The sequence below is a fragment of the Lactuca saligna genome, chromosome 1 (assembly GCF_052625555.1).
Source record: "Lactuca saligna cultivar CGN05327 chromosome 1, ASM5262555v1, whole genome shotgun sequence".
Lineage (NCBI taxonomy): Eukaryota > Viridiplantae > Streptophyta > Magnoliopsida > Asterales > Asteraceae > Lactuca > Lactuca saligna.
The window spans coordinates 36,893,484-36,917,690 of record NC_136417.1 but is presented as its reverse complement, the minus strand read 5'-3'; the positions used below and the strand labels follow the sequence as shown (position 1 = coordinate 36,917,690).

Below are 24,207 nucleotides of genomic sequence, written 5' to 3'. Positions count from 1 at the left end.
TATCTGGTTTGAGATCTCACACACCCATAATAATAACATAATACATGGTCTAACTTTGTTTTTGCCTATTTTACTTCCCTTGCTACCATATTCATACGCATACAGACTAAAAGTCTAAATTTTCATTTTAAGTAATTTATACATGTATAGTCATGAGGGATAATTTTGACTTGGCCAACCATGATATATTCAACGACACCTCATATATATATATATATATATATATATATATATATATATATATATATATATATATATATATATATATATATGTGAAATCTACTGTAAATGAGTAATCCTTATTTTCATTGTTCTTTTGTTCTAAATTTAGAAATTTCATTAAAATTGTAATTTTCATTGTTTTCCCTCACAATTAATACACAAGATGACTACCCATGTGCTTATCATTTTTCTAAATCCAGAAATTATATGTAAAGAATGTATTTTCTTATGTTTCTTCTTTTTTTAAAAAAATAAATAAAATGTTTTTAATGTTGCGATTACCTATCCTCCAAAAGAATGATGTCTTAGAATCATTAAATTAAGAATGCACCATTTTTAATGATCAATATTTTTTACCCTGTCTTAAAATAGCATTCTACTTTGCCATTTCCATTGAGTTCCTAACTCCTTAATTTTTTATCATATATATTCTAACTCCTTATAAAATTGTTTTTGAATAGGCTTAAACAATTGGATAATTTTTCAAAAATTTTAATATAAATAGTTCAAAATTTTTAATATAAAAATTGAATCTTCTATATAGAAAAGACAAACCTATAAACAAAATCAGTGGGAGGGATTTTTTTCATTCGATTATCCATGAGTCTTAATACATTTCTATATTTTGGTGACCAATTTTGGTTGACAAAAAACCAAAAGAGATGACGAGAGAGATTGGGTATCCAGAGAGACAAAATCTCTCTTTTCTCAGTTTTCTTCCCTTTAAAACCCCACATTATTTCCCTTTCTGTAACCCAAGAATTTTGAAGCAAAGAACACCATTTTTAGTCATAAATCTAAATCATTAAGATTAATATTCAAGGTCAAATCGAATCTCCTTCGTTTCCCTTACATTTTCAAGATTTTCTTACATTTTCTTCTCCTTCTACACATTTCTTCATAAATTTTCATGTGAATGTTCATGCACTTGAGTTTTGATGACGATCGTGGTTGGATTTCACCAAAAAACAAAATGCATGTTGTTAGAAGGTGAAATCCAATGACCAAAACCGAAATTAAATCCATAAACTTGAGTTTTTACAAGCTTTAAGACCAAACATCATTTTGAGTAAATAAATACATACATGTTCTTCAAACGATAATGCATGTAATGAACTTAAGCTTAAATGTCTGATGCTCAAAGTTCATTGCTAAAAGCTTTCAAATGTATTCATTAAGGATTTTATTTACATGAAAATACCTGAAATTCTTTTTTGTTGGATTAGGTGTCTATGCCTATAATTTTAATTGGTATATACTTGAATCGATAGTAGCACACTCCTTTTAGGTTGCCTTTATACTAGCAACTAGACAGGATGACCTATTGAGAAAGAGGAAGAATTTATTATTTGATTAATAAATTGTAATAAATAATTTATTAATGTATTATGGAAATAATATATTAATTAGAAATCATATTATTTAATTAATATTTAATCGAAAATAAATTTTGAATTAATTTTGGGATTAAAGGAATTATTTAACAGTATACGCGCTATTTAGCAATTTATTGATAGTTGTGGATTTGGGCTCTTGGACCACCCTATAAGGGTTGGACGAAAACTTCTAGGGAGGCCCTAGAATTTTCGTCGAAGGCCTTGGATAAGGAGTTCGTAGATTTGGGTCTAAGCTAACTTAAATATATAACGAGCTACACCCCTTCTTGATTTCTTCCACTTGAAACCTAATAAGAATAGTCGAAATTTGAAGCTTCCACCTCCTCTTTAATATATCATCCTCTTGCTCGGTGTGTTTGTGAACGATTAGAGGTGTTACACTTGTGTCACTTATTCTCAAGCTTCTACAACAACTAGGAATTGTTTCTTATTAATACATAACATTCAAAGGTTAGTTTACTGTCTAATGTTGTGAATTTCAAAAATACTAGATACCACATAGGTTTTTTTCCTTTTTTATGTTAAATTCTTGTATGTTTAATTAGAGAAAACATAGATCCAAGATTTAGGGTTGCATGCATACATAGAGATTGTTTGTTATGCTCAAAACTCATCAGCGGTATCAAATATTTGGCTTGTTTTCTATTGAATATGATGAAATTGGTTGAACTTGAAAATTAGGGTTTATGGTAATTAAATCAATTGGACTTAGGATTTTGCAATTTTTGGGTTTCCTAACCTTAGATTTTGAAAATTTGGATATGGGTTTTATTCCTTTCCTTTGGCCTACAAATTTCGAATATTAGGGTTTCCTAACCCTAGAAATTTTCGAAAATGTGGCAAGGATTGAAAACTTTGCCTTCCTCCCCAAGATTTGATAATTTCGAAAATTAGGGTTATGGGTAGGGTTCTTGTTTTTGGTAATTATTTTCTTATTTGATTAACTACATAATTATAGAATTTTATAATATCCCTCCCATATTTTCAAAATTTAGGGGTAAGGGATTAGGTTAAATTATTTTGATTAATTTAATTGGATAATCCTCAAATGATTTAATAAATTAATTAAAAGGTTTAATTAATAGTTAATTATTAAATCAATTTATTTTAAATTTAATTAAATTGTTCTAATTTCAAAAAATTTAACAGATTATAAAACCCTAGTATTTTAAAATGTTTAAATTACACCTTATACTATATGTATAATACAAAGTTTAATATTTACTATATGTATAAGTCAAGTCAGTCGAACCGCTAGTACGCCTCATTCACGAAGTCGGTCTATAAGGACGGTATAAGGAAATTGCCTATAAAATGGTAGTTGAATGTGTTTCCACTCTCACCCACTACTTACTTGATTGGTGGAGGGTCATTGGCCGAATGGGTTTGATATGACAAAATAATTCTCATTAATAAGTATAATGAAATTATAAAGTAACTAAACACTTTTATAAAATTCCAATCTTAATTACTTTAGGAAAAATGTGAATTTGATGTTAATCCATGAAATTACACCTTGCACTTTATATAAGTCGTTAGTGGAGCGTATGTGGTTAACCGGCACACTAATATGGACTAATAAAGGTTGGAAAGGGTGTCTCGTAAGTTATCATTGATTAATGGATCGCGTGCAACTAACTGACACATTGATTAGATGATAAATGACATCGAGAGTCTAAGCTAATTTGCATGGTTATACACATCTTGTTTGTGATCCTCGGTATCCTAGTAAAAAATGAAAGAGCATAATCAAGATTAAACATGTCATTGAATAGTTCAATGAAACTTAAAAGATCTAGGAATTTCATATAAAACTTAATTCGTTAAAATTTCGTTTTTCATGGTGAAATTGGTAGATCATCATTTACCTACCTTTAAATAATTTACAATTAGATTACGACATCCCTTTTCTAAATTTTGAATTATTTAGTTGGATCCTAGCCTTAATATTTCTTTTGGGTGTTATATTAAGGATTATTCTTCTCTAATTAAAACTTATCCTTCTTCTTTTCAAATGTCAACTTCCAACAATGTTTATGGTTCCTCTAATAACAATAACTCATCCAACAACTTCTCACTCTTGAGCATCTGCTCAAAAGTCACCTTTGATGGCACCAATTATAATGATTTGATGCAAAACATCAAGATGGATCTACGCTTCTAGGACAAGGAGTATGTTCTCGAAAAAGAACTCGTCGAGATTAATGAAACAAAAGCTACTCTTGAATAACTAGCTAGGTATATGAGACACTACAATGATGCTACCAAAGTGGCATATATCATGGTGGCTACTATGACTCTTGAGCTACAAAGGTTCTATGAGGATTATTAGCCATATGAGATGAACAAGGGCTTTATGAAAAGTACCATCAACGAGCTCGTCAAGAGAAATACGAGGTAAAAAATTCCCTCATTACCAGCAAGATGAAGGTCAGAGAGTATGTCATGAGCCACTTCAATGTATCCAACGATATATGGAAAACCTGTTGAAGCTCAATGTGAGCTTTGATGAGGAATTGGCTATTGACATAATCTTGCACTCATTACCCAGTTGTTATGATCAGTTCATCATGACTTATCATTTGAACAGCCAAGAGACCACATTGGCTCAACTTTAGAGATTGTTGCAAACTGATGAAAGTGGGATGAAGGGAAATAATATTGCATCTACTCCTTCTGTTGCTTCTATCTTGGAAATTGTACAAGGAAATAGGAAGAAGAGGAAAGGTCCTCCCAAAGAAAATTGGAAGTGAAAGTCCCAAGTAGGGTCCTCAAGCAATGGACCCAAAGGAAAAGCCAGTTCTGATGCTCTTCCTGCCTTTGATCATAAGGAGTCTACTTTATTTTACTGCAATGAGAAAGGGCATGGAAAAGGAGCATCCTTAAATACTTTCAAGACATAAAGGATGGAAAAGTGATGCCAACATCGGTAGGTATTTACAATATCTTATCTAAAAACTCATCATATTCTCATTCTTGGGTCCTTGATATAGGATGTGGTTTTCATATTTGTTCCGACTTGCAGGGTCTAAGAAGAAGTGAGGACGTGGAGCATGGGAGAATGAACCTGGTCATGGGCAATAGGATATCATCACATGTTACCAAGATTGGTGTTTATAATTTAGTACTTAGTAGTAGGTTATGTTTGGATTTGAACAATTATTTCTATTTGTAAGAAATAACGAGAAACATCATTTCATTTAATGGTTTATATTGACAAGGTTTTAGATATTCTTTTAATAATGAGAATGGTTCTATTTATTCTTATGAAAATGGTGTATTTTATTTTGAAGTATTACCTTGTGATGGCGTATATGAACCCATGATGGTTGTAGAAAATTTAGGTAATAGTGTTTTGCAAATTGATTCAACTAATGGTTTAGATGAAGCATGCTTGTGGCATTGTCGGCTTGGACTTGTCAACAAGAAATGCATTGCCCAACTCTAAAAGGATGCAGTGTTGGAATCATTTCGCTTAAGGTCAGATCATACGTGCGAGTCTTGTTTTCTTGGAAAGATAAAAAAAATCACCTTTTAGTGGTTCTTGTGAAAGAGGTGAAGGATTGTTGGATCTCATACACACAAATGTGTATGGGTCCTTCAGATCCACTACAGGGGATGCAAATTGATTCTATGTGACTTTTACTAATGATTATAGTAGATATGGCTATATCTACTTAATCAAACATAAGTCAAAAACCTTTAAAAAGTTCAAAGATTTCAAACAAGAAGTCAAGAATCAATTGGAAAGGATGATCAATATGCTCAGATCTGATAGAGATGGTGAGTATCTTAGTATCGAGTTCTACGAGTACCTCAAGGAATATGGAACTGTTTCAAAATTAACACCTCCTAGGACATCAAAAATTAATGGTGTGGAAGAGAGGAGTAATCAAACCTTGTTAGACATGGATCGTTCCACGATGAGTCAAGCTTCACTTCTAACCTCATTATGGGGGTATGACTTAGAGATTGTTTCCCACATTATTAATCTTGTCCCGAAAAAGAAGGTTGCCAAAACACGTCATGAGATGTGGACATGGAAGGTTCCCTTCGTTGGCATATATCAAGGCTTATGGTGGTTAAGCTTTTGTTAGAAGAGAGACTCACAAAAAGTTTGAACCTTAAATTTGTTCTACAGACCTAGTGAAAATGTGATCTTTATAGTACGAAGGGGAATATTTCGTGAAAGAGAACTCATATGCAAAGAGGACAGTGGGAGTACTATTGATCTTGAAGAAATTCAAGAGACAACTGATGGAGGAACATCTAATGCTAGCACTCAACGTGAGGAAGAAATTCCAGTTGAACCTATTGACGAGTCGTTACATCTTAGATGTTCTAGCAGAGTCAGAATAGCACTAGAGTTTTATTGTTTCCATATTACTACAGATGGTGATATGTTTACCAGTAATAATAAACTGATAAATTTGAATGAGCCTTCTAACTATAAGGAAGACATGGCGGGACCTGAGTCTGCCAAGTGGAAAGAGGCAATGGACAGCAAGATTAACTCCATGTATGGCAACCATGTTTGGAATTTGGTTGATAATGTACCAGGTTGAAAGACAGTTTGGTGCAAATAGATCTTCAAGAAGAAGTCCAACATGGATGGAAAGCTACACACTTTCAAAGCTTGACTGTTTACGAAGGGTTTTAGTCAAACCTTAAGGGTTGACTAGGATGAGACCTTCTCCCCAATGGCTAAGGTTATATCTATTAGGGTAATGCTAGCTATGGCTGGGTTTCATGACTATGAAATTTGGCAGATGGATGTCAAAGTTGTTTTCCTTAATGGGAAGTTAGCTAAGGATGTTTACACGAGTCAACCAGAGGGTTTTGTGGATGCTAAGTACCCCAATAGAGTCTGCAACCTTAAGAAATCAATCTATGGATTGAAGCAAGCTTCACGTAGATGGAATCTTTTCTTTGACGATAAAGTTCAAGAGTTTAGCCTCTCTAGAAGTGAAGATTAATCTTATGTATATGTCAATACTAGTGGGAGTATGGTCACCTTCCTGGTATTGTATGTTGTCGACATACTACTCATAGGAAACAACATTCCAACTTTGCAAGAGGTCAAGTCTTGGTTGTGAAAGTGTTTCTCTTTGAAGAATTTGGGAGAGGTTGCTTATATTTTGGGAATAAGGATTTTGTGAAACATGAGTAAAAGACGAATTGGACTTAGTGATAGTACATATTTGGATAAGGCGCTAAAGTGTTTTAGCAAGAAAAATTCCAAGAAATGAGAGCTTCCTATCCAGAGTAATACGAAACTGAGTAAGAATCAGAATCCAAGTATTGATGTAGAGATAGCAGAAATAAGTCGAGTTTCATATGCTTCCGTCGTTGGATCAATGATGTACGCTATGACTTGTACTCCCTCTGACGTTGCTTTTTTTAGCATGGTTATTCAATATCATGGAAATTTAGGTAGAGCTCATTGGATAGCCATCAAGAACATTCTTATGTATCTGTGAAGAACTAAGGACTGAGTCCTTGTGTTTGGTGGCAATAATGAGATAAGAATTACTGGGTATAGTGATGCCATCTTTCAGACAGACAGATACAATTTATGTTCTCAATCTGGCTGGGTGTTTACCCTTAATGAAGGAGCGGTAACTCAAAAAAGTTCCAAGTAGGAAACAGTGGTTGATTATACCTGTGAATCAGAGTACGTTTCAAAAAGAGAATCATCAAACGAGGCTATAAGCCTGATGAACTTCATTGGAGATCTTGGATTTGTACCAGGCATAAAGGAGCCAATGGTGATTTTTTTGATAATGAAGGAACGGTTGCCTTGACAAAGAAACCAATAGATCATGACAGATCTAGACATATCGATGAAAAATACCACTTTATCAGACATAGAGTAGAAGAACGACACCACGTTGTGAAGAGAGTATTATCTGAAGAGAATCCTGTAGATCCTCTCACAAAGGGTATGAGTAGGATTAAGCACGTTCAGCATGCAAGGAGCACTGGTATGAAGGATTACATTACTTTTAGTTGTTAGATAGATATTTAGAAACTTGTAATAAATAATTTTAATTGACATTTGATGATTAAATAATGGAGATTTAGTTGCGAGTATCATTCACTATCTTTTGTCAATCATTTATGATTGTGTTTCATTTTGCATGTTTTACTTCCCAAATAATTAGATTATTCAAATATCCATAGTCGATCGTACTTTTGGAAGTTAATGAATTAAGACTTTCATGAATTAAACTGTAGATTATCTAAGGGTTTAGACATAGCAATGGGTTGCTGCGGAATTCATGAGTACTTTTGAAATGCAGAATTTAAGTATTGGATTAACCTACGCTTAGAGAATTACTTCATGTAATTTATCACGAGTAATTCTGAGATGATAATATCCTATAATCTTTAAATGGAGATATATGAGTTGTTGTTTACGAGTTAGTTATGCATTGATAATGCGCAAACGCATCAGTAACTTGATTTATAAAACTTATTATTGTGCATGATTTGATGAGTAAATAGTGAAAACATATAAGTCAAAGTTTATATGTTCCTTTTGCCCTAATGGAAAATGAAGTTATTATTAATCGAGTTTATGAAATGAGATTAGAGTTTTAGAATGAATTATGAACACGAGAAGTAAATATGATCTGTTTGGCTCTACTATGCCTTGAAAGATACAGAGAAAAAATAGAGAGTACAAGTCGAACACTCCTAAAACTTTTCTAATTCTATTACCCATCTCATATTTATAGGGATAACTGTGACATCCCCAAAATCACGACCATAAAATACCGATTTTGTTTATGCTTTGTTTGAAAATCAGAGTAACATTTTAAATAAAAGTGTTACGAAATTTGTCCCAAAACAAAATATGATAAAGATTTATCAAAAGCATTTCCAAGGAAATGTATTTCATTAAAAGACTTGGGATGTCATGTTCGATACAGATCAAAAGCATAAACAATACAATATAAGCCTTACTACATTATTTCGTATCTACAGGCCTATATCTGTAATCCCTCATCCAAAACATCACATTTATGCTCATACGCCACTACCTGTAATGCAAGAAACTGAGTGGACCAGGCTTGGGAGCCTGGTGAGCACATAGGGTTTTCAACCCACAATAAATAAGTTTATTAATTTCATCAATCAACAATAACCCGATTACCTGTTCCCGTTATCCTCACTTTACGTCCTTAAACACCTATCATAAGGGACCTAGCCTAAGGATCATCATCGGAATGCACACCACTGCTAAGGGGGTTCCTTAGCAATAAATGTCCTAAAGGCAACCATGTGGGGGATGGAGTACACCGGTGAACACATCGTTCACAACACCTAAAGGTTGCTAGCCTACCAGCGTTCCACTAGACTGTCTAGAAGAGTCTGTGGTCGTTATCTATACTCTGCTAGATGACTGGATCAACAACAACAATATCGAGGCCTCTCATCATTTTATCACACATCATCTTATTACATCTACCCATATTTTACCCCAACATTTTTGTAGATATAAAATACATATATAGTTTAAATCATTTAAAACTTGTATAAAAACATTCATCCATCATAGATAGCAAGTATACAGATAATATGCACACATAGCATGTAATATATAAAATACTTCATATCTATGTGTAAGATGAAAGTAACTATGCACTCACTTGAAAATGTGGTGATTCCGAACTCAGAAGCGCTTCGCTTCTTAAAAATAATTTTCTTCGACGAAACCTAGTATTATTACCACTAGAGTTTAGTCTATTATTCGCCAAGACTAATTAATAGTCTAGCTATTATTACTATTATATAAGCGTTAAAAAAATACTTATATAACCCATAATAATAGCCCAAGTATTTATTATAAGTTCCTAATAACGTTACTATAATTAAATAAAAACTATATTAAAAATAATGTAGGCGTAGCTCACTTACAGTGGGTTTTTATAGAAAACCAGGCTTTGCTTGGAGCAGCGTTCCCGAGCCAAAAAGCTCTTCTTATCGGAGCCATCAAGCACTCCGGGGCTTCTGCCCCGTGCTAGGGAGGTTCCCTAGGCTTTTCGGGGGGTTTAGGGGCTAGAGAGAGGTTCTAGAGAGAGAGTAAAGAGAAGAAAGAATGAGAAAGGTGTGAAGAAAATGAGGGTGGGAGAGGTTCTATTTATAGGGTGAAAATTGGCTGAATTTGGTGCCACATGTCACCATCTAGTGGCAAGACTTGGGGAGAAAGCAATGGCCAAAATTGTACCACATCACCCATTTTCGCACAACACACTTCCGACTTCTAAAACCCGTAACGTTCTCATACGACCTTTGTTTTTGACGTTCTTTACATCCACGCATAGATAATAATAATATCTACAACTTTTATTTTGACTCTGTCGGCTAATTCTCGACCAATATTAAATTTAACAGTACAAGGAGATTATACTGTTAAACGTCAGCGTAAAATTCATAACTTCTACATATGGACTCTGTTTTCGTCTGTCTTTTTACCTTTGATTTCCTATTAATGAGATATTCAACTCTCATTTAGGTCGCGTAAGCCAAAAACCGCTCGAACTAAAATTCGAGTTTCGGGTCGTGCACTGCTAAGTCGAATCTTAGAAAAATCACAACTTACTCATACGAAGTCAAATTTGGGTGTTTTTTTATGGATGTTCTTGGTTTAACATATACTATAACTTTGGTTTAGATCACTAAGGCTAAAAAGTCCTTCATCGTAAATTCACTATATACGTCTCCTGGTACCGTGCCGGTTTTGCCGTAAAACTTCGGCGAGCCATAACTTCTTCGTTATAACTCGGATATTGACGTTCTCTATATCCCCGGAATCCTTGTTTCAATCACTACAACTTTATATAAAGATATAGGGATTATCTCATACTTTAATTTTGACGCTTATTTTTATTTTTTATTAATTATACATTTATAATTAAATAATAAACACATAAATACACATAATTCACATAATACTCAAATATTTCAGTTTTATTACTTCAAAAAGAGTTACAATAGTTGACCTAGACTATTATATTGTAAAAAATGTTTAGCCCTGAAACCCAGACGTTACAATAACAAAAGCATATATACAAAAAAATTATAAGGGACTAAGACATTACAGCTTCTACACAAATATTACCCTTATACAAAACACACAAACTAGCTTTCAACACTAAGACTGACTCAGACAGACTTCGACATCTCACAATAATATTCGACATAAATATGCTCCCCCTTTGTGAGAAATGTCGAGTCTAAGTCATCAACATCTAAGCAGCTCGATGTATCACCCTTCGAATTTTAGCATTCCAGTTAATCACCTTGCAAATTTCAGCTTTGTCACCATCACTTTTCTTTGCAAAACTGTTCATTCGAACAATGAGGTGTGGTATATCTTTCAACATCACAAGCTTGAAACAAAAAATTTTTAACCTTCCTAAAGCCAAGGATAATTCAACATTAGTTAATGCAAGATATTCATAGTAATTATCTATAAACAACTTAACATGAGCGAAGTCGATTAAGAAATCTTCTTTTTTTGTCACTTGCAGCTTGGAGACATCAACATTTTTCAAAATCCTCGCAACACAAATTAAATCATGAAGATTCATTAAAGGAAAGTCTGTCACCAAAAAATCAAATGTTGCGTTGTTAGCTCGAACTGCATGATAACAATAATTTTGCAACACACCCTCGAACAAAAAGTATTTGGATATGTTGAGAACTCAAACTATCATGACTAAGGACCATATCTCCTCCCCCCTCTTTCCAAGAATTGCATGGAATCGAAACTTCAACTGTTTAAAATCCTCTTTGTCATTTTACTTGTCAACAATTTAATATTGTGCATCCAAGACCATCATTTTGTTGATCAGAAAATCCAACTTATTGAAATCAGTATTCTCAGTGGTGAAGCTTTTCTTGGGAAGTCTCTCAAAATCATGCATGTCTTCTGTTATAACGAAGGCTTTATTATTTTCCTAGCAATAGTGCTTCGAAGGGTTACCTTTATCCAGACTAGGAGGGTTATTTCTCTTTGGCGAAGAATGCTTTTGTATCTGCCTTTGTTTTTCATTTTCTTTTTCAATGGCCACATTTTTCTCTTATGTTGTAGGTTCAACCGAAACGCCTTGCCCTTTTCTTTTCATTTCTTCTGCTGAAGGAGGTGGCTTCGAAGAGCTTGATCCTCCAACCCCAGAGCCTATCACAATCCCTTTCGATATTGGCTTTGTTATTGTTGCTATTGATGTAGTTGACAAAAATTTCTTTGGCAATGAAGTAGGGATTTGAGTAGAGATAACTTTTCCAACAAATTTTGAATCTCCATCACCTTTTCCAGAACCGCTTCCTCCCAAGCCAGGTTGCGAACCCATGCCAACAATTATTATTTCTCCCCCTTGCACCCCTGTGCGAATAGGCACGACATCAGTTGGCATCAAAGTGATAAAATTTAACGAAGCCATTTCGGCTTTGATGGTAGAATCCAAAGATTGAAGTTTTGCAGATAATAATTTTGGAGTGATGACCGAATGGGATGAATACCCAAGCTTCGAAACTAACTCCTTCAAATTATTCAATGTCTCTTCAATTTTACCAAAACTTCAAATATCAACCTCAGCCTTCTTATCAACCCTGGGAAGTAAAGAATTGTACCTTTCCACCACTTTAGTAGCAACATCAACAATTATGTCCACCTTCGAATGAAAAGATGAATAATTGTGATCAAGAGCTGCAATCTCCTTCGGCATATCAACCCTCGGTTCCTTAATATTGAAGTTATAATTTTCACGAACAGTTTTGACATCTTTAACAAATAAAACACGTTTTTCCTTTGCACCATTTTCACCTCTTGCAAATCACTATTGAAAGACGAAGTTTTAAATTTCACTCTTAACTCATTGTTCTGGTCAACCAGATCAATAGCTTCACGTAATCTCAGCTAATGAGCTTTAAGCATTACATGCACTTCAATACCTGAGATTATATTACAACCCCCAACATTAGCTTAAAGTTGCAATAAATAATTGAGCTTTCTATTAAGAATCTTGAATTGTTTTCTCGACATCAACATATGATCAGTGATGTTTTCTTCTTTGGGATCAAATTGAATCTCAAGAAAAGTCCCCATAAAATCACAATCATCTGTTGAATCATCATCTAGAACAGACTTAGGACTTTCCATATATTATGAGGGAAATAAAGATATGATGGGTTAATCCATGATGTTTTCAAAATTGGGTAAAATGATGGATTGTGGCAAAGGAGTAGAAATGAATGGTGGTAGAGTAGTAGTAGTATCAATGGTGGATGTATCGAAAGAAGAAGATAATATAAGAGTGGAAGTAGCTTGGGCTTCGTTGGTCGACATCCGTCACCAATATTGACATTTGCATCCATATCATATATGTTTGTAGGAATAATGGAAGTTCGAACCTCATCAGAAACGGATTCAATAGGCGAGACTTCGGGTGGTGTGACTAAAGTTTGCTAAGGAGTGGATAGTTTCGCATGATCACCCTGATTGATGGTTGTATCCACAAAAGATGTTTACACAGAGCTACCAAGACTCCTAGTCTCCTCATGAGACAACTTAACCGAAGAGCCCCTCATAGGTGATGGGAAGCCCATATCATCATTCTGAATAGGAGATGGAGTAGCCTCTGCTTCGAAATCCATTTTAACAACAAAGTCAACATTAGATTCATCAGTCTTCTTTTGCTTCTTTTACATCTTTTTGACTAAATCATGATCCCTTTGCTTCTTGGATGCTAGAGACACTAGAGCAAAAATCTCACGAATAATGACTCCCTTTCGATTTAACTGTGGCTTCTTGATCTTGGTGACCTGACCACGATCTGGTAAATGAGAAGGTCCGTGAGCCATTTTCTTCAACTTTTTTAGAACCCCAGTTTTCGAAGCCAAAACAATTTCTACATGTGAAGAAGGCTCAGGTTGAAAAATCTCCTTGGGAATAGAATCACGAACCGTAGAATCTTTCTTCAAAACCTTCTTAGGAGTAGACTCAGGAATAGTCTTCGAAGGACTAACTTTTTAATATTTCTTCCAAGGTTTGCTTCGTTTGACTTTTTCACCCTTTGCTAACAGGACGCCAGTCCAATCGAAGTATTAATAGTTTGTAAATAAGATACAACAACGGGATAAGTAGGATCAACCTTGCGAATCATAGCATCAGGGATTCAGGAAATCGAAGGAAACACATTTGGATTATCCTCCACTGTCTTCGGATGCTGATATAAAGTAAATTCAGCCTTTTAGACATCATCTGGAACATCAATCTCTTCTCTTTTATAGGCAAACTGTAAAAATAAGGCTCCAGTAACGAGCACAAGAGATGTTATTTACGACTTTCCTATAACTCAAGGTCCAATTCATATATCCTCATAACAATGGATAAAATACTATTTTACCCTTCTTGTGCTTGGCCCAACAAAGCATGGCCCAAATCCAAAATTACTCAAGGTCCAAAAATGGCCCAAAAGTTATTCAAGTGCGTACACCCGGTGTACCAACCTGGTACGCGCTACGTACGACGCTAAAGCCCAATATCATCTTCAAACCTGTTAATGCCTTAAGACAACATGCATAACTTCCAGATCTGATTCTTATGGGACGTCCCAAGTCATAAATTTCCTGACTTTATGACTTTTCATGGATTAATGGTGCCCAAACCAAAGCCCTAAATCATTAACTTCAACAAAAGACCACCAACTCATGCATGGACGGAATAGAAGGACCAAGATCACATTTTTATGGTTCCTAGTAACTCCATAATGGATAAATTTTCAAACTTTATCCATTAGAATTGTCCGGACAACCAAGATCTAGTCTTTAAGTCTCAAACGGACCAAAAGTGCATCTTTTTCAACTTAATCAATTAAGTTTAACTCTTCAACCTTCATATCTGATTTGGTATGATGTGTAGATAGATAAAGTTTTCAACTTTATCCATAATAAGGTCACAAACTTTCACGATCAAAACCTTATGCACTAAACTAACCAAAAGCTCATAACACCCATGAGTAGCTAGATCTATCAAATACATTATCAATATTAAAAATTTATACCTTTAGAAGAAAGATCAATGTGAACAAAGTCTACATCTATAAGCTCTAATGCAACCAACACATCTCTAATGAGATCCTTCTTCTCTAAGATACACCAAGAACACTCTAATGAGCCTATTACCTTGAAGCCCAAGGTCTTTACTTGATTCATTTATTGTCCACAATCTCGAAATAAGAAACTTCTCGACAATGTTACAACTAACAAATTTCTTAATCATCCCATAAAATCTATTGTCTTTTCACTTCACGATTCAATTTCTACCATAAACCACATTAAATCCTTGACCACCCTCCTCTTGGCACGAGATACGCCTTTGACCTTACCTACAATAATTTATATTTAAACTTTTTAATAATATGTCTAGTTTTTTTTTGGAAAATTATAAAACTTATTTATCAACGTACAACAAATGAGAAGACAAACGTGCAACAAGTTGCGCCGCTAATCCTTTTTATACGGTAAAGTCAATTCTTTTGAAGACTACATCCATAAATCTGGGGGATATAACATTGCTATGCATTATCCATTTTACTTTATTAAGAAGCTCCACCTCATCTGACATAAGGAAACCAAACGTATCAAATGTAAATGGTATAAATACATATTGATTTCCATTCATGATTTCTCATGTTTGGTGACCTTGTATGTAGTAGCTTTTAATGCAGCTTATACCATCATGTAACCCCCAACCCTCAAGCACACGAGAGGGAATACCTATGTAAGGTCTACACATGTGTATTACCCTCCAAGTCATCCAAAAATCAAGACGCCAGCCGGTTTAAGGGTTGACCTTCTTTTTATTGGGTCACTGAAGAAATTCATAGGAGTCTCTTTCTTGGCAGAAACCCCGACACGTTTTAATATGTCAACCAAAACATCCCTAACCATATCCTTCATGTATTTGAAACCTGTGAATTGCTTGCAATGAACTACATGCTCTCCAAAAGAGTCCAAACATACCTTGCGATACAAAATGGTAACTCAAATTCATTTCTTGAAATTAATATGTTATTACTTATTTCAAGATTCCAAATTATAAAATCTTCTCTTTTCTGCTTATTGATTGTTTAAGTTAGAGGATTCAAAATAAGATTGATATATATTATCTTTGAGTTTGTACTATTTTCTTTAACATGGTGCATGTTATATGAATGTCATATATTCATGATTTCCGGAAATGTAACACGATAAGTCCATGCAACATATTAACTATTTTGTTTATCTATACATAAACCGATCATTCCTGCTGACTTTCATAAAGGAGTCCCGATTCACAGCTTTTAGAAATGTCATGTTACACAAAAGAGGTACTCATCTTCACTGTATTTGTCAATTTTATCCCCAAAGAAACATGATAATTAAAGATTCCAATGTAATCTTCATTGACTCTCGTTTGGTTCAGTTTTTGCTATTGTTGTAGGGCTCAACACATATGCCTCTGTAAGACTTATATTAATGTTTTCCTAATTATTATTGTGAGATTCTTGCAAATGTGTTTGCTTTTGGAAAAAGGGTATAATTTTCTTTTTTATGGTATATGCCATCTTTAAATATTACATTTTGTCATGTTCCAATTTTTCATGCGACTTAGTATTCTCTGCAAATAATTAATAAGTTGTATTATATAAGGGTATTGATTATACTATATGTTTCTTAGTATTCTCTGCAAATAATTAATAAGTTGTATTATATAAGAGTATTGATTATACTATATGTTTATTTACCACTAAAACTCTTTTCATTTTTTTAGATTCATTACTATGTTCACTAGCACTTCCAGATAAATAAATACAGATAAATGAATACACAAACCAAATATTAATGGTAAGTATTTTATTACAATAAATTGTGTACGAAAGTAAATAATATTATTTTTTAGTTAATCTAATTTTTCTTTTTAATTTTGTTTTATATTATATATAAAAATTATCCAGATATAAGTAGCCTAAACTACAAAACTCATAAGTATTTCTCGTCGCAAAAAGTGCCACAAAACATTTTTATGTTTTGTGACAAATAAGATAGTGTCCCTAAAATCTTCAAACGTGTAACTAAATATAGCATGGATTCTTGAATCAAATTTGCTTTTAATGGGACAAAATATGTGCCACCAAAACTTTTTTCTGTTATGACAAATAAAAAAGTGTTATTAAAAACTCTGTAAAAACAAAAATGGTCACTAAAAAGTTTTAATAAGAACTTTTCTAAATCTTCAGTGACATTTTTTTTAGATTTTTAGTTATTTTTTTATAAATGACATATTTTTATAGCGCAGGGGTTGGAAAAATGAATCATAAAATATGATTCAAACTCATTAACATCAAGGTTAAAAACGGTTCCGTTGCCGGATCTTGGGGAACGCAATCTCTTCTCCTCATTGCTAGCACTTCATTCTGGAATGGACGATCTATATGTTGCATGATCTGGTTCATGGTGTTTGTATTGGTTGTGAAGATTGTGTTATTTTGAAAAAAAAAAAAAAAAAAAAAAACGCAGAGAAAGTCATATTTAACATAGAATGGTCGAGTGAAAATATTATGGGATTTTCGAGGTTCTAAAAACTTTCACCATGGTTCTAGAGTTGAGATAAACTTAGACAAAAGTAAAAGTTGTAGGGTTGATGTAGCTATGATTGATGAATAAGTAGAAGATATGGGTTCAATATGATTTTTGAGTTCGTGTTCATCCCCTTCAAAAAATGGATCTAGCATTAAAAAACTCAAAAATAGAGCTGCAAAAAACTCAGAAATTGATTTGCAGGTGTGTGTTCATCGTGTTCATTCCCTTAAAAAATCTTGATTCAAAACGTTCACCACAATATATTAACGTCAACCCATATCCCCTTTCCTGAGTTTGTTCTTAATAACCAGATTTAGCAACCTGCATCCCCTTCATAGGTTCAAGAACAAGAATGATTTTTTTGGTTTAAGAATATCAACAAGATCTTTATGGTTGCTGGAAAATTCATGTTTGGCTGGAGAAACTCGTTGGAAACGGGAAAACGTATACTAGAGCCGGTCATATCGTATGTTATAAACACTAAAAAATTTCACTGGTAAATTGCACAAAAAAAAAAACAATAATAATAAATTAGTTACTACATATATACAAGGACAAAGTTCATTATCCTTACAAGTCGTTAACTTGAATTTAATTTACCCTTGCTGACAAGATACAAATGTATTAGTTCTTCAAGAGAAAAAGAAAGTCATTAATATACATTCATGAACACATAAACGCAATGAAGGTAAGTACGTAACATGACATACATAGGTTCTCACATCAGACATCAGGGATTGATTTCTGTCTTACCTGGAAAGGCTATATATGGACCTTTAAATATCCTAATAAGAGAGTTTAGTTATTCAAGCTCCATCTAAAGGAGGAAGCTTACAATATGTACAGTACGTAACAGAGGTTTTCAAAAGACATCATGATATACACAAATCTAGGAAGAGCTCTAAGGATAAAATTTTCAGGTGGAACGAGAAGGAATAATAGAGATCACTTGGGGAACCATTAAGACTGAACCCTAAAAAGGTTTGTATATTGATGAAGACTAAGGAGAAAGGAGAAATGAGAAAGGACAACTTAAGGGATTTTTGTTTGGCCTTGGTATCAAAAGGATCACAATTAGAATACTGGACACATATTAGGGTACTCAATTGACAAACTTTCTGTCACTCATCTCCTTTGTAATGGAAGGTATGCAACTTGAACTCCGAGTAAGGCCACCCTTGTTTGCATTACCATAACCTCTCTTATGATCTCTAGGGCTAAGAGATTTGGCTCTACTTCCATCAAACCTTGAACTCTTCTTCAGCATCTCCTTCATAGCCGCAGCTTGGAACAACACTGGATTCGTCCTGTCAAACCGGTTAAATCTCACACAAACCCTCGTGTGTTCATTCAATGCCTCCTCTATCTTCCCTCCACTTTTCTCCATCTCTTCTTTCACAGCCTCTGAGCACAACCCACAAATCAACTTTCCCAAAAACTTCTCCCGCACTCGGGCAATGTACTCTGGGGTACACTCCTCAGACATCCCACAACACTCACACTTCGCATCTTCAACTTCTGAAATTGGGGGAAGCGTCAACTCATCAGCAACAGCATCAACTTCTTTGCTAAGCTCAAAGGATATGTCGGATATTGTTCTTTGTAGGGTATCCATTGACAACCTTGAAGGCTTTTGGAAATTGCTTGGAGTACTTTTAACATGATTGTAGGAAGCAAATAGGGTATCTCTGTCAGGAGCCATAACAAGATTGTGTTGATAATTATGTATTTTGAGTGCTTTGAAGAGAAGCTAGCGATATGGTTAGAGTGGTTGTGACGTTCATGGACTATATAGTGTGTGATTTTATCTACTGCTTTCTTGTCCTTTCCAAGTGTATGTGGATGACGTGTGTGCATTCACTCAAAGTAAAAGGATGTGGACAAAAAAGTACCTTACCTTTTAGGTTTCCAGTGTGAACCAACAGTTCTAAAATTATGACCCTACTTGTTCGGAATTATTAAGTGGATACGGTGTTAGTCGACTTGCATTTGACTAATCTAACCTTTTTTCAACAATGGATTCTTTAATTTGCCTGCTATTAAAAAAAGGGTTATGTTTTAACTAATATCAAGGAGATATATGTAAAAATGGGGTGTTTCTATTTTCAAAAAAGATTTGACAAAATGGGGCAGTTTTTATTTGTTTTGTAAAAAAGGGGCTTTAGACCAACTTCTTCTCTATTTTGTTTTACCAGAAATTACACAAGGGGCTTTAGGCCAACTTCTCTATATTATTTGTATATTCATCTAATACCAATAACAAATGCAAATATATCGTATTTAATAAAATTAATTATATCTTAATTCATTTATGACCATTTAATATGAATAGAAAAAGGTAGGAAAAAAATATAGCACAATATTTTTACCGAAAATGATTTGATAGGATAAGACACTTTTTGAAATATACATATTTAGTGTTTATTTATTTATTTATTTATTTTTTTTTTTTTGTAAAATAAACTCTTATACTTTATTTTTTGTAACAATGCAATCATTGTGATCGGTTATACCCGGTACACCGGTCATATACGAATTTTCTTTTAGGAAAAATGACTTGATAGGGTAAGATACTTTTTGAATTGTACACATCTAGTCCTTATTCTCTCTTTTTTTTTTTTTTTTTGTAAAATAAACTCTTATACTTTATTAATATGTACACATTAGGTCTTTTTCACCGGATTCTACAGGTTTTGCTGATGTGGCAGCACAAGTGACACTAAATAGTAATTAATTAGGTTAGTCACCGGAGGTGGGTGATCCTCCAGCAACAAGAAAAGGACGGCGACCCTTCTCTTTCTTGTCTCTCTTCCTTCCGGTCGAACAGCAACAGTCAAACACCCTTTACATGTTGTGTTTCTCCGATATGTCTCTCTTTGCCTCCATCTTTGAGATATGTTGCCAGAAAAAGAAGAAAAAAATCGACGAGGTGGCTACCAGAACAGCTCATCGCCGCCAACTACCGTCTCTACTTCCTCCTGTCTCTCCCATCAACCTTGTTGTTTTTGCCATCATTCCTCTTTGCTACCAGTGATGTGTAGGAACACACAAAGGAGTTGTTGGAGATCGGGGTTCTCCCTCTTTTTCATGATGAATAAAAGTTGGAAAAATCTCGTAGTGGATATATGGATGCCAGCTGGGTATTTCATTTCAACAAAATAAAAGAAAGGGAAAATGACTTGATAGGGTAAGATAAACTCTTCCATGTCAGCAAAACCTATAAAATCCGGTGAAAATGACCTAATGTGTACATATTAATAAAGTATAAAGATTTATTTTACAAAAAAAAAAAATAATAAGAATTAAATGTGTACATTTCAAAATGTATCTTACCCTATCAAGTCATTATTCATATTTTTACATGTTAATCATTAGTTTCCACAATATCATAGATATATCTTTCACAATTTACATTTTACAATTTTATTTTATATACTTATTTGCATTACCACTAGAATAACATTGTTCACACATCCTCATAATAAATATCAATCCACCTTTGAACCTAACCATACATATATATATATATATATATATATATATATATATATATATATATATTAAGAGAGAGAGAGAGAGAGAGAGAGAGAAAGAAAGAAAGAAAGAGAGAGAGAGTGTGTGTGTATGTGTGTGTGAGAGAGAGAAAGAGGGATTAATTTAAATAATTCAAACAACTATTGTCTTTCTAAATGTTTTAATCAGAAATTAACAACTAATTAAAAAATTAATTAAAACAAAAAAGGTATTTTCGATTTTCTACACTTGCAATTAATGGGATCATTTAATTAAATCTATGCAATTAAGAAAACAAAATAAATAAGTTAACCTCATCTTTCCCTTTACAACCATTGACATCAATTTCTCCATTTCTGCTTCTAAAAAACGCCGGCCATATAACTCCTCATTCTATCGACGGCCAAAAAACGGGAACGATCCCCTTCATCGGTCACTATCATTTCCCTCTTTTGATAAATGGTGACGTTGCCGAAGCAAAGCATTTCTACTGTCGATCCGGCGACGCAGAGCTCCTCCACCATCTAATTATTCTCAGTTGGTAAATTTCAGCTAAATCAATTGTGCGTTGTTGATCTTTCTCGTCAATTTATAATTTTGAATTACAAAAATAAACTTATTTTTCTTGTTAACGCGGGAATTTTTATTTGTGGTTTGATTGAGTATAATTAATCGAAGATCTAGTGGTATTTGATTAAGTCCAAAACTACCCATTTCTGAGTGAGAACTTTCTGTTATGATTATTTACCAAAAAATGGAACTTCTTTTTGTGCGTCTTACGAATTATGCGGGTGAATTACATATAAGATAGTGTGAAATGCATATTTGAACTCATAACAAATTAAGAGCATATACAATTCAAGAATTAATTATGTATTTAAACTCATAAATTATATTGTATTTCTCTAATAAATATTTATGCTTTTGCAGTTCCTTTAGGGGTGCTATTTTGAATCTTAAATTTTATTATGTTATGTATTCTTAGCAGTTGACACTCAACAGTTAAGAATGAATCTTCGTGTGGGTTCCTTTTATTAGTTCATTGGAGAACTTTCCATTCTGTCACAATTTTACAAAGGCGCACTTTTTGATTCATTATTACACAACTATTGATGCGGTTAAAATGATTAATCGATATGGACATTGAAGCACACCAAAAAATATTGTATAAAAAATACCCTTATATGGTGCGGTTCCAAAACAACACCCAAAAATAGCCAAAACCACTTCAAAAAATAGTCAAAATCACACTAAAAAATAGTCAAAACCGCCTCAAAACTAGCCAAAATCGCACCAGAAAATAACCAAAACCGCCTCAAAAAAATAGCTAGCTAAAATCGCACCAATTAACACGTTCGCCATTGCACACCACGCTATTTATGAAGCTTCATTTTTTTTGTATTTAGGTATGTTCGGTGAGTGTTTTTCAATCAAAGGTTTAATCGTAATTTCTTTTTCTTCAAAAATGGTGGTTTCAATCTCTGTAATCTCTTTTTCTCTATCAATTAAAAATCTGTTCTTGGGAAATCACATTTCATTGATGTTGTTTTCAATTTCCTTTTCAACATCTTAAAACCCACTATGCAAAAACTAGCTCCATACCTATTGAATGAAAGTCACCGAAGCAAACATCATAAGTATTTGGATCCTTTTTTGGAGATATAGGGCGTGTCTGGAAAAAATAGATGTTAGCTGGAACGGGTAGCGGTTAGCTGATAGCGTGTAACAAGTAGCTGGTAGCAGGAAACTGTAGTTTTTATTTGTTATATAAATGTTTGTCAAAAGTAGCTGGAAGCTTTTGAAATATATAAAATTACATAAAATGACAAGTGATTAAAAATAATAAATATATAAACATATTTTTAAGGGTAATTATGGAAATTGATTTCAAAAGCTCAAGAGCGTTTTGTTAAACGTTACATGAAGTAGTTTTTAGAATTGGAGCGTTTTGTTAAAACTAAAAGCTAAACACTCGTACTGTCAAACGAAGCTTTTTGTTTAAACTAGAGCGTTTTATCAAAAACTAAAAGTTAGAAGCTCCCAAACGCTTCTAAAAGCTCCGTGCCAAACACACTCATATTACCGAAGAAGAGGCATCTGTAGAGATTCAGAACAAGAAAACATTGTTAAAACTTAAAATAGGACATCCATTTACAATTATTAAGAGAAAAATGGAGTCACAAATGTCATTAATGAAAAAAAGATAAATAATAGACATACCTCACATTCGTTTTCAAGCATGAACTCGACAAATCTATAATTATGAGAAGAGATTATATCTCCAACATTATATAAAAGAGGGAAGATTGAATGAAAATTTTGAAAAACATGAAAATTTTGAACAAAATTTAGCGCGAAATGAAAAATTCGAAAGAAATTTTTAAAAAAAAGATTAATGGTGCGGTTTAGAAAATTTTTAGTGCGAAATGTTTTGTGGTGCGGTTAAATGGTTTTTAGTTATAATTATTTTTGGTGCGGTCATAATTGTTTTTTGGGGCGGTTTCCATATGATTTTTTGGTGCTGTTTCGGGAAACCGCATCAGAAAATGCTTTAATGGTGCGATTTTGGGAAACTGCACTAACAAAGCTATTTTATAGTACGATTTTTTTTATTTTTTTATGCCGTAGATATTTAATAAGACGGTTTTTGGAAGGGATCGCATTAAAAAATAACAATCATTCACACTATTAAATGACATGTGTACTAGTGATTTCTATTAAGCACTTAAATTTTGAACATAAGTATGTGATTGGTTTGATTTCTTTGGAAAAGAGAAAGATGTTTTCTTGGTTTGATACTTTAATTGGATGATAATAAAACATGTCTTCCAAGTGTTTGATATAATGTCAAAAAGAGAAGGTTTTTATGTAAATGAGATAATTTTGATATGTTGAACTATTTGAGAAGATTCTGTTAGAATCTGAGATAATTTTGATATGTTGAACTATTCAGGTTGGGATGATAATAAAACATGTCTTGTTCTTTTTTTTTCTCTTTTGATAATTAATGCTAATATTCAGGGGTTTTTTGTTTGTGTTCTTTAGTGTTTTGATAATTGATCGTATCTTATAGTGCTTTATCTTGTTGATTGTATTTTATAGGTAGTTAGAATCCAACCATGTGGTATGCATTATGTAAGAACGGAAGTTTTTATTATTATTTGTCATATAAAAGCATTCTCACATAATGTTATTGGACTTTATGGTCGTTATTCTCTTTATAGTTTTAGAATTATATTCTATTAGAATAAATTATAATTATTAAATGTCTACAAGATGTTGTCATAATATATAGTTTTTATTCTCTATAACAATCTATCAGATTTTGTAGTTTCAACTACATTTTGTCAAAATTTATATTTTTTATAATCTTAGAATGAACTGAATTTTTTAATATTTGAAAGTTGAATATGTTTTCTTTATGGATTTAGGTTTTAAAGAG

General features: G+C 33.2%; 1 protein-coding gene across 1 annotated transcript; it reads right to left on the bottom strand.

Annotated features, from left to right (window-relative positions):
* Positions 1-17,767: 17,767 nt before the first annotated feature.
* Positions 17,768-19,019, bottom strand: LOC145032898 (uncharacterized). The gene has a single exon (XM_078981861.1). It carries the CDS (start codon positions 18,952-18,954, stop codon positions 18,355-18,357), a length of 600 nt encoding a protein of 199 aa, XP_078837987.1. The 5' UTR covers positions 18,955-19,019; the 3' UTR covers positions 17,768-18,354.
* Between the last annotated feature and the right edge of the window lie 5,188 nt (positions 19,020-24,207).